We start from the raw sequence: 12,518 nt of genomic DNA on the forward strand, positions 1-12,518 counted from the left end.
CAGGTTTCCCATGTGAATATCTTAAAAATGAATGCAGGATTCATGGTAATTTACATTCTTTATTACACAGTTAGTGAGCCTATAGGGCTTGAAATGGCCAAAAAGGTAACCGAATAAGTTGAGATTGATAATTATAACATTAAATATCAGATAATTAAAGATAGTGGTTTTGCTTCTGGGTGAAAAACAGATTTACATATCTGTTGCTAAAATATTCAAAGTGGGTATCTGTTTGATAGCTTCAGGTGTGTTTGTTTAATACATAAACATCACATAAATGCACATTTTCGTTCCGGTTCATTTCTTTTGTGATTCCTACGGCTTCACACAAAACAAAGACGCATTGATCTTTGACAGTAAAACCATTGTAGGAGCTCAAGATCCATAAACCCCCTCCTTCCAAAACAGTTGGTCTACAGTAGCCTAACACTACGCTGATGTAAATCAAAAGCAAATAGTAATAACCTATAAAAAAAAAATAAAGTATTTTTCCAGCGTTGCATGTGCTATTATATAATGTCACTTTGCCTTACGTACATTTCCCACCTCTGGAAATAAAATATAACACCCTTTGAATAGGTTTTATAGGAGAATCTAAACATAAATGTGTCACTTTTTTTTTTTTTAGCTTATTCCCACGTTGTAAATGAAAAAATATAATGAGTCAGAGAAAAAAGACTAAAAAAGAACATGGGCAGGGGGAATGACATTTCTCCAGATTATCTCTCTCTCTCTCTGTCCCTCACTGCTCTGCCTCTTCTGTTTGTCTGTGTATTCTTTTTCAGCCTCATTACACTTGTTTTTTCCCCCACTGTTCACCCCCCCTCTTTATTGTTTGACTGAACCATCTTAAACATACATGCATGTGATATATGTGATTTATGAGCATATATATATATATCTGCAGATACTGTATGTATGTTTTTGTATGTGATAGTAACACAATTGTCATGTTAGTTGAAGTCTGATAACGCTATGCTAACAGCGCGGGCAGTTATCAAGGGCATGTAGGAGATTGGTTCACTTTTTAATGAAAAAAATCTGTTTATCTCAGTTTTATCTTTGTCAATTTTTTAAGTTTGTAGTTAGAAAATGTCGCAAATGGAAAATATTTTACAGCATAAATTGTTAAAAAGGATAGTTTTTTGTTTATTTTACCTCTGTGTCATGTTCACAAAGGTTTGCTTGTGCTCTTCTTGACTGCTATTCCCCTCCCGTCCAACAGGGCGTCACTGTGGAGCTCCTGTGTGGTTTTGCCCCTCCTGGCCCTCACGTGGATGTCAGCTGTCCTGGCAATTACTGATCGGCGCTCCGCCCTCTTCCAGATCCTCTTTGCCGTCTTTGATTCGCTGGAAGGCTTCGTCATTGTAATGGTGCACTGCATCCTACGCAGAGAGGTACCACATGGGACCACCGGCCATTTACACTCTGTTCTTACTGGTTTTGTTTGACATTGTGAATGCAGTTTCATTGTGAAATTTTGTTTGGGTTTACTTTAAAACCCATGCCCATATGGACCAGTCTCCACAAGATAGAGTAGAATCCTTATGGGAAGATATTAAGGATTATAGTATACACTAGACATTTCAATAACAGCTCAAATAATCTGTTAATAATTGCCGTCATGATGTGCTATTTCCCAGGATGTCCTTAGAAAGAGCACCCTATTGTTTTTTTTGGCAAAACCTTATCTATCTTGTTGCCAGAAGTCTAATTAGCCAATAGAGTCCCTCGATCACAAGATCAAAAGCATATAATGTTTATTAGTGAGGACATTCATCCTTCCTAGACAATGATGTCTCTGTTTTGGAAAGTCGGCAAGTTCTGCTCTATCAGCACCTCCCAAGGCGCATTCATTTTCCCAATGTTATGAACTTCTGTTTGTTTAATAGTCCCAGTTGTAGGTATGTGCTCATTTATTACAGTACTTTGTCCTTACTTTGAACAAAACTCTTAGACATTCTGTAGATGTTCTACATCAAAACCCTACCCTACCCTACCCTAGTGAGTAGACTCCAAATGACCTGAGTTTAATGACCTGGCCAAAATCATTGTATTTCCACAGAACTAACGTTTTAGCCCAGTGACCTGTGGGCCTCTATTATACTATATGCTCAAGTATTCAGGATCTATGATTTGTTGCAGGTCCAAGAGGCAGTGAAATGTCGTGTTGTGGACCGCCAGGAGGACACAAATGGAGATTCAGGAGGATCGTTCCAGAATGGCCATGCTCAGCTCATGGTGTGGGAAATACATTTTGTTTGTTTGTTATTTTAACGTACTAGTAATAGCATTATAGAGAAATGTAAGAGTAATAGACATATCATTTTGGAAGGGTGTGCACAGGTGATATAATATTTCCCATTCTCTGTCCTCAGACTGACTTTGAAAAAGACGTCGACATGGCTTGCAAATCAGGTAAGCTCCAGGTTGAGTGAGTTAAATTTGTCGCCCGTGCGTGCAGTTGATGTGACTTTCGAGACCGCAGCTCAAACTTTTACAGACGCCTGTTTTGTGCCTCATCTCTGTACCTCCACGGCTTCAGAATCCTCAGCATTGCCTCAACAGATGTGAGCGGTGTTCCCCCTCAGTTCTGCACTTGTGTCTTACAATCAGCATCACAGCAGTCTCCTTTCACCAAGGAGTTGTTTTGACAAGAGATACAGCACATTACTGCTACATAACACAGTTTAGGCTGGGCTGATGGGAGTGGGATGAACGTGTGCTGAACAGTTATATGCAGATAAATAGGGCTGTCAGAGTCGCTACTACACTGCAGCTGTATAATTAAGTCCCTCCCGACAGTGCCACATCAGATACTGGCTCTGCTCTGATATCTGCTGGGAGTGAAAATCTGATTATCTCTTGAGACAGGATATCAAGGAAAGCATCTGGAGCAGAAAAGCTATTGAGACGCAAACAGGCCCGATTGAGAAAAGAACAAAGAACCATGATTGTTTTGTTGATGTTCTTTTTCCATTTATGTCAATAGAAGGAGGAGTCCCGGTATATCTACATGGTATCTACATGGTATCGGATATGCATGCCATGGGAAGTAGGCACAGTGCTACGCCATGCTACGGTGTTGTAGTGATGTCACAGAATTAACATTATGGTTTCCATTCGTAACTGGCTGCAGCTCATACTGCTCATTTAGGCCTAAAAATGATGTGTGTATCAGGAAACTTGGGAGTTGTGGTCCTCTAGTGCTTGACGTATGACTTTAGATCAAGAGAGGGCTGCTTGTGGATAATGTACACCCTGATTCTGAAGATCTTGGAGTTATTAATATGCTATGGCTCACAAGTGTTTCTGCAATAGAAATGCAAGGCAAAGATTGTAATGATAGACACTTAATTTAACAAATGTTTTAAAGGTTGAATCATTGATGATGTTGTTGAATTTTTTAATGTGCTCAGTGTCTTATCTGCTTTTAATTGCAAAAGAACTTGTCATGAACATTTCATAGCTCACCCACATATAAGTCAACACAACAGATCCCAAAATAGGGAAAACCTGTGGCTGGCACATGTGAACCAGGCCATGGCAGAGCTCGAAAGTAGTCCTAGCACCCCACAGACCGAAATGACAACTGAAACCTTGTGTTCTCTGTGTATCAGTTGATTTATACTTATCTGAACATTTGAAAAAGTATGAGCTGTTGATGTCTACTGGGTTTTCTGTCCCTCTGTTGATGCCAGGCACCATGAAACGCTCATCACTTCAGGGGGAGGAGAAGGCCTCTGCAGGGACCCTCACCCTTCAGAAGGGTTCTAACTTTAACACCATGCCAGCCAGCATGGCTAAGGTGCATCTCCAGAATGTGGCTGACTACAACTGTCACACTCTGACGCTGCGCAGGGAGAAAGGCGCCGCAAAGGGAATCAGCACAGAGCTGCCGGGTGCCAAATCCATCTACATCTGCGACGGCGATCTCTTCAAGCAGCTGGATGGAGACGTGCCGAGAGGGAATGGTGAGGGCAGCAGCGCAGAGGGCACTGGCAAAGGTCCGGGATACGTGATTCTACCAACCAACAACACTGCCACTCTGAGGCCAGCCAAGGGGAAAGACGAGCAGGCAGCCAAATACAACATCAGCATCGATCAACTGCCACAAACCAGGCTCATCCACCTGGCCAACAGTGTCAGTGGAGAGCCGGTGCCTGGCTTTGGGCTGAAGACCCTGCCTGCTGACCAGGTCAGTGTGTCATGCTCTGACAGAGACTCACCTGCACACAATCTTCAGAACATGCCCAGAGACTCCAAGGTGGTCAACAGCATGTGTGATGGAGGAGACTCTGCAAATTTTGGTGTGATGTCCAAGAGTGAGACCGTCTCCACACTGTCCATGAGCTCATTGGAGGTACGTCACCACTAAACTAGTTAGAGTATGTTTTTCACAACAATGCATTGTCAGCTTCATACTTCACGTTTAAAATATGATTTGCATATGTAACATTTTGTTTTTTACTGCTACTACTTGCCATACATTCCCAAAAACTGAGCAATCGCCATGTTCTCTGATCTGCTCCTGATAGAATTTGTTAGAATAACTAGTTTTCTTGTTAAATTTGATATGTAATAATATTTATACAGCACCAGTTACATCAATACAACAACAGGCCTTACTGACCACTGCTGCTCTGGTTTACATTTGAACACAAATGTTTTTTACTAGTTATCACCTTTCAATTTTAATAAAACATTTTTAATCTATAGCTACAAAGCTTTAGTCAGTAACAGGCTTAATCCCGGATAACTTTGAATGTGAAGTATCTGCAGGGAGTGAGTTTAACTGGCAGTAGCGGAAGAACAACCATAGTAAGTGAAGCCAATGAGTACTTCTTCATTTGAGCCTAATGTACATTATTTTAAATAAAGATCAAATGCACGATATTGGGACATGGGCATACAAGTGGTTGCATAGAAGACAAGCTCTTATTCAGGCCCAAATCTTCCCTTTTAAATATTGTTAGTTGGCACTGGTCAAAATAAACTTGAGGCTTCAAAGAAAAAACTAAATAGAATGGAATGGAAAATTTAAAAATAAAATGTAATACATTACGCCAAAGTAATACATATACTTGTGATAATTACATATATTATGTCATCTTTAACTCGCTTTTGTTTGAGAATTTACAGCAGCATCATGGTGGAAAACACGGTCTCATTATGTCTCATTATTGTCACCTTCTCAAAACAGGGACATTAAGGTTTTATTTTTCTCATCTATGAGTTTGCATGGACTACAGCCATTCATACAGTAAACTTTAGAAAGAAGGGGTGTAACGTTACACAGAAAGTATTGATTCGGTACGTACCTCGATATTCAGGTCACAGTTTGGTAAGATTTTGGTGCAGCAGAAGCCATTTTGAGTGTTAAATGGGCTACCAGCTACATATCTGATTGTAGTTTCAAGGTGTCTTCATATATTAGCTTTCGTAGGACGAGTTTTTATTCGTCTGCCCTCGTTGCAGTTGACAGTGAAACGAGAGTGTTCTCCTTCAACAGAATAGTAAAGAGAAAAGGGCAAGTGTTTGTCTTCCGTCGCCGTTTTAGCACTAGCTTGCTGGACATAATCTGCGCTGGCTGAACCATCAACATCCTGTAGCTACTTTAGCTAAACCTGTCCCGTCAAATTTTTGACATTGTCTCGTCTTCAGACTAGTTTAGATTAACAATGGTGGTTAAACGGAGGCTTTGATGAAATTACGTGCTACAGCAATATATTGTGTAACTTCCTGTTTTACTGGTGTTGCGTTGTTTGCGATCACACAGGTGGCAATCCTAGCCTAGCATTTAGCTTAGCAACTACAGGCATGCACTCTTACTTTGTCAGGTGTCAAAAAACACCAACGCATTGTGAAAGTTATCAACATAAAAGCTTTACAGGCAGTTTTACACTTATACTCAAGGGAGAAATATTAGTGAGGCACAACAGAGGGAGTAAAACCCCTAAACTTGCGAATGGGTGTGGGTGTGTCCCTTTACTATGACAGCCATATTTCCAATGTTCAGTGGGTCATGTGTGTACCCGGCCTATAACTAAAATTTCCGTTTCATGTACCGTTACACCCCTATTAACAAGTAAAGACATGTAAACTAGAAGTATATGGCTTGTATTTGGCTCGAGATGGTCAGCTGAGCCATTGATAAAGTGAATAGTAATCAGTTGTAACAACAACCCAGCTTACCTCTGTCCTGAGAATGACTCCATCATGTGTAGCACCCCCAGCCTTTTCTGACCCCATTCAAAGACCGCAACTTTCCTTTTAAAAAGGAGAGTTTTCACCCTGCACCAAGCTCAGACAGCAGCGGCAAGTTGAGATGACACACACAGTGGCGTGGACATCTGCCTGCTGGTGTCTTTTCACTTCGGGGCAAAACAAAGTCCCATAATGCCATGTGAGGCAGCAGCTGACAAGGCTCCCAAGCAGCTTGAAGGTCAGGTTTTCCTTCATCACTCTGTGACAGAGGACGTAAAGGTCATTTGGTCGCAATCTGTTAACTGCAAACTCGTGCCAGCAGAGTCCGAATGACCAGCAGCAAACCTTGTGTCCACCCACATGACTTATTCCTCTCCTCCCAGATAGTCTCACTAACACAATTCCTTGACTGGCTGATGTGGAGACACACACTAAAACACATAAGAAATAAGGAACTCAAGACACATCTTTAATCTCTCTGTCTCATCTCCCCCCCAGAGACGAAAATCACGCTATGCAGAGCTTGACTTTGAGGTAATTTTAGTATTTTTTTGATTCCTCTAGAGCATTTAAGACCAATATTTTTGTCACTCTAAATTTTGGGTGTGACTGTAGTGTTGAGATAAAAGACATAGCATAACAGGATTAATGGTAGCCTGTGCTGTTTGCCTTGTACGTAACGTCCAATGTTCCTGTGTAGAAAATAATGCACACCCGGAAACGCCACCAGGACATGTTTCAGGACCTGAACAGGAAGATTCACAATGCAGACAAGGATAGAGAATCTCCACCTGTTGATGCCAAAGCTGCCAAAAGATGGAGTGTGTCCTCTGCGAGCAGTGACAAGACCAACATGAGTGTAACGAGTTTAACTTTATTCTGTTCTCCCCTCCTCCCCTATACTTATTATTGTTCTCCTTTTCACTGAGTATTACCAAAAATCACCACACGAGTGGAGTAGGCTGTCCCAATCAAATGATCACGATTCAGGTAGTAAGTGGTTGTCCTATGGCCACAGTTAAACATTTTAATTAGGATCTTTTTTTTTTTGTTTACTTCAGTGTTAGAGCCTCTCTAAATATTAATTTAAAACAGTATGGATATGAGCATTTTTCTGGCTTGGCATGGCTTTTAGCCTACACAATGATTTGTGCTTATTTTCCCCCACAACTCGGCTGGGATTGGATTTTACCAACAGCAAGGTGGCATATATTGGCTAGTAGTTGCAGTCATCCCATGGCAGCAGTTTCTATTCCCTTCTGCTGCGAATCCCCCTGAGCTCCGTTTGTTTCACTTTACTCTGGCTTAAGTCCAACTTCACCTCCAGCATATCAAGCCTACAGCTGTTTGACATCACATTTCAGAAGACGGTCACATATTTGTGATAGTTTTTTTCTTTCTTTTTTTCTTTCTTTTTTTTTAAATCACTCATCATTAAGTTCTTGCCAGAAACATGTGACATAAAAATCATACAAGAGGCAGAGAGATTGACTTCTCCACTCTCAGTACGAGATGTGTTTTTGAACATGTGCTCATCAGCCAATATCATATTTTTTATCCCAATCATTCTTTGCATGCTACCTTGTTGTGCACATGCTATACTAGCCTATAGACTGAATGAACAAGTCCACGTGTACATTGTATAGGTTTGCAAATGTGTGTATTCACTTTCTTGCCCAGTGTTGGACGACACATCTGTGTGTTAAGTGAGTTGGAATTGAGAGGTGGTTCATTTAAAGCTGCTGTCAGAGATGTTGTCTTTCAGCTTACTTGCTGTCTGTTCTTAACCCTTAACATTCTCCTCCCTTCATCAATTCAGGAACAATTCTGGCAGGACTGCCACTTTGTAAATGTCTTCCAGATTTACCATTAGATCCTCAAGACTAAGGCCCAAATCGGATTTGTAAGCATATCTGATCAGAATCGGATCTTACTGACCAACTGTTTACATTATATATTCCAAGTGATCAGATCCCATTTGGGGTGTGTCCATATTGACATTGTCCAGTCTAGTATTCCACACCCCGGAAAAGACAAGTGGCACTTTTCCATGATACAGTTCTAGCACGGCTCGACTCTATGGAGCTGAGCCAATTCCAAAATGTGACATAAACAGACTGCCGGCCAGTGATTGGTCAGAGAGAGTCATGAGTGGGACGTTCGACACATGAAATCAAACCCAAACGATGCCGAACTGAAGATTATAAATCTTGAAAATGTGGGTTCATCGCCAACATTTAGCAAGGCGTCTGGTATATTTAGCGACAGCACTGCTGAAAGGTGGTGATCGTGAGCCGAATCACAACACATTCCGCCGTATTTTAGCTCTGTGAATGTGTCAGGTGGAGTCTGCTGTGCTCCGGCCATGCAGGAAGTACTCAACTAATCGTTTTAATTAACTGATTGTAATGATTCAGTATTAGTTTGTGTGTTTTGTGGCCGATACCAAACTGAGTAGAGTAGAGAGCCAAGTAGTGCTAGAACTGTGCAGAGGAAAAGCGCCAAAGTGGTCTAGACAATATGGACAACAGAAATCTGTGCCTGTGTCTGTCCCAAATGGTTATGTGGAGCCTTGGCGCAAACTTTCTTCTAATTTTTAAACTATTGAATGACGCAGAAGACACTTTGAAATCCTATCTGAGCGACTGAGACGTTTCAAATGAAGTAGATCTGTAAAAAAAAAAAACCTCCATATGTGGTTTGAATCAGCTTTGGAAGAATCATGTGTTTTTTAGCTGTTTAGAATACCACAAAAACAAGCTCGATACATCTGGATATGCTTAAAAATCAGATTTGGGCTGCATTCTAAACAAGGCGTAAACCCCCGTCACTGAACAAACACTATAAGACAGTGATATAACACATGTATATCACTGACAGCAGCTTTAAATAAGCATCTAAAGCCAGAACAGGAAAGTTCGTCTCTGTGTGTTCAGATCCCAGGTTATAAATTCCTGTAATACATTAGTTTTTACCTTGCAATTGATTTTAGATTAAACAGATGAGATATATTGTGTTAATTAGTGCACTTTAGAAGAACTTGCAGAATTCCAAACAGAGTTCGGCTACTTTCCAATTGTTTTCATTCTTCATACTAAAGTAAGGTCTCAAACTGCAGCCTTGTTAAGACACACAGTGGGAGTGATATTATTGTTTACTCTTGGCAAGAAACTGAATATGCACTGACTTTTATCTTCGAAGAAAGCCAGCATGACGTTGTAAAATTCACTAAAATTACTGACATGAGGCACAGATTTTTAATCTTAATTCAAACACGCGTTCTGACTCTGTTTTCCATCAGGACAAGCAGCAGACCCCAAGTAAGAGGGCATGGGAGGGTATTCGGAAGACCCACTCCCCTCCATCCTGGGTGAGGAAGGACCTGGAGACAGTGGCAGCCTCTCCTCTGGAGCTGCAGACAGTGGAATGGGAGAAGACCAGTGCCACCATTCCTCTGGTGGGCCAGGAGATCATGGACCTGCAGACAGAGGTGTGACCCAGATACTGACCTCATTCCTACACCTCTTTTCTTTTGGTTGTTTTTTTCTCCAGTCTTCTCAGACAAACAAGCAGACACACCGTATACACTGCCCTGCTCTGTACTTATACACCAAGGCTCGATTAAGTCCACTGAGAGAACCTGAGGGGGAGGGGAGGAGAGTGCGCAGGGAAGAGAAGCATCACAATATCAAAAAAAGAACTATTGAATCAATCAAAGAGAGAGAGCAGGAACACAGTGTTTTCCTCTGTTTCATTTGATGTTTGGACTCTTGTTTTTGTCCAAAAAATACCCGTCATCTTCTCGTGTATGGTCTCAGACACCATGCTGGCTTACGTGGGAGACAGATTGTCAAAGTGGCTGATTGAGCTGCTATATCTGCATCACGTAATAAACAGCACAGCAAAGGTAATCATGTATTGTTTACCCCCCCTGTACTCAATGGTTACAATGTAATAATCATGATTATGTCTCATTTTTTCCACTGTTAAGAGTATTGTTGCTTCTGCTCTCCTGATGAATGCTTACCTTGTAATTGGCTCGAGTTGCACCTGGATGTATTTCTTTGTCGCCATCAATCTCAAAAGGGAACATGAACAAGGGATTGAGGAGGCAGACTGCCAAACAAACATCTACGTGCCCCCTCAATGCTTTTGTCCCGACGACTCATCCCAATGCTTTTGGCTCGGAAACTTTATCGCCTTGATCCCTGCGGGGCGAGGATGGCCCTTGAGCAACGGGGTTAAACAAACAAAAAAAAAATATATATATATATCAAAGGCATCATCTTGAGCCAAAATGGCAGGTTGCCTGTCCATCAACAGACACCTCAGAGACGCCAGAGAGCAGGCCACTGTGTTTTGTGCTCTAATTGGCCTTGGACCTCGACCTCTGTCAACCACGGAAGGACAACATGGACATCAGTGCAACCTGAAGGAGCCGCATTCAACAAAAAAACATGCCGTTTGGGTGCGTTTTCGATGTATAAGCAGGATTGGAACAGGAAAGGCAAACCATGATACTCGTGTGTCTGTGCGTGCGTGTGTGTGTGTGTGTGTGTGTGTGTGTATGCTGAGTAATAAAAATGTACATGCAGGTGGCAAATTAAAGGATAAAGAAAACAACACCAACAAAAACTTATTGTGGGAAAAAGTGTCCAAATGTGCTGCTTTTATCTCTGCTGGAGAGATGGAACACCATTGGCTTCATTGCAGGTGGTCGGCGCCATGCACGAGCGCCTGATTCCGTGTGGACGTCCACTTATTGTCCTCGTCTTCAGTTGCAGACATAGATGGATAATGATATTTATATCATTTTGACTTGCTGACCCAATAATAAGGAATTGGCCTTAATAAATCACTTATAAGTCCGTAATATATGAGTCACATCATTTTAATAATCAAACAATTCAGTGAGACCTCACGCCCCTGAGGACAGAGACCTTGTCATCCTGTGTCCTCACATTTTTTATTTCAGGTTGTTCCTTTAATTTGTCCACCTGTCCGCAAATGACTAGATTTTATGAATATAAATATGGAATATGATGAGTGAAGATGATGCTCTGTGCAAGGCTGAGTTCATGGGAGGGATGGTGGTTGCACACAGAGAAAGCACAAGGCTCATTTGGAGTCCTGATGTACAGCATTGTAATTATTTCAGAGTTCTACAGAATGGATTTTAGCCTATAAATATCTTTCTTACTGTGCTTGGGGATAGTTGTTATCATGATTATAAATATGAACATAAATATTCTGATACTCAAACCCCGCCCACACCCACCACACACACATCCCCCCCCGTCCCTTCAGGTTACTGGACTATAAGAGTGTTCTGTATCGCAATGTAACTGTGTGTTGATATGACCACCAGTCCCTCAGATCTGTATTTGTCAAAACCCCGCCCACTCCGGCCCCTCCGACCTCCAACCTTGGAAAAACCCCACCCCCCCGATGTGTGACACACACCCCACCTCCTCCTCCTCACTAAGATCTTTTTTTTTTTTCTTATTGGGGTTGACTCTTTGTTAATGTACAGTTTTCTGAGCACAAAATGAATGTGTTTTATTTCTAATAAAAACATATCTATATAATAAAACCTTAGTCCACCTTGTTTTCCCACGTTTAGTAACACACCATAATAGAAACAGGACAAATGCTGGGTTCCTTCACATTTTAATTACACTCTCAATTACATTAAGAACATATTTCACCTAGTAAGTCACACATTTGCAAGACAATTATATATGTGCTTTAAAACATCTTTTGTTATTTTCTGTTGCTTATTCTATACATTTTTATTTTTTTTGCCGCTGTAACAAGTGAAATTCCCTTTCTCATCAAATTGCTCAATCCCTAATCGATGAAATGTTGCAGCCATTGATGTAAACAGCAGTCAAAGCCATTGGTCAATAAATGAATACTACATAACACTACATTCTTTTTAAGAGTGTGGTCTAAATGGGTTTACTGGAGGTCGTCTGCACTGGGTCAAAACCCTGCTTATTCTCCTGTTTAGTGTGGGTCTTCAACATAGAGGGGAATATACGTTATAATATACGTTATAATATACGACTACAACTGGATTATGCTTTTATTAATCTTCTTTATTACAGGAAGCTGAACGTTAATTATTCATTAGTTGTCCAAATGATTGGAACAAAATTCCATGAATGTCGACGCACACCATCTGGACACACAAATCAGGGAGAGAAAGAGCGTGTGTGTGTGTGATGCTTGGAATAATAATAACAGGCAGTTTATCAGTTTCCTCAGCTATGAGCTATGGATCACACAGATGGTGAGTTCAGTGAATG

General features: G+C 41.2%; 1 protein-coding gene across 8 annotated transcripts in view; it reads left to right on the plus strand.

Moving 5' to 3' along the window:
* The window catches only part of adgrb1a (adhesion G protein-coupled receptor B1a), a 132,046-nt gene extending 120,240 nt beyond the window's left edge, over positions 1–11,806 (plus strand). For 6 of the 8 annotated variants that reach the window (XM_058647178.1, XM_058647177.1, XM_058647182.1 and 3 more), the window contains 7 exons: positions 1,226–1,397; positions 2,146–2,241; positions 2,379–2,418; positions 3,702–4,363; positions 6,706–6,741; positions 6,908–7,066; positions 9,509–11,805. In XM_058647178.1, the coding sequence (XP_058503161.1) occupies positions 1,226–1,397; positions 2,146–2,241; positions 2,379–2,418; positions 3,702–4,363; positions 6,706–6,741; positions 6,908–7,066; positions 9,509–9,703 (1,360 nt within the window). In that variant the 3' untranslated portion in view covers positions 9,704–11,805. Of the gene's footprint in view, positions 1–1,225; positions 1,398–2,145; positions 2,242–2,378; positions 2,419–3,701; positions 4,364–6,705; positions 6,742–6,907; positions 7,067–9,508 lie in introns of all 8 variants that reach the window. The other 2 variants (XM_058647181.1, XM_058647184.1) reach the window with 2 other exon arrangements.
* Positions 11,807–12,518: the final 712 nt, after the last annotated feature.

The sequence above is a fragment of the Solea solea genome, chromosome 13, assembly GCF_958295425.1.
Source record: "Solea solea chromosome 13, fSolSol10.1, whole genome shotgun sequence".
Taxonomy (NCBI): Eukaryota; Metazoa; Chordata; class Actinopteri; order Pleuronectiformes; family Soleidae; genus Solea; species Solea solea.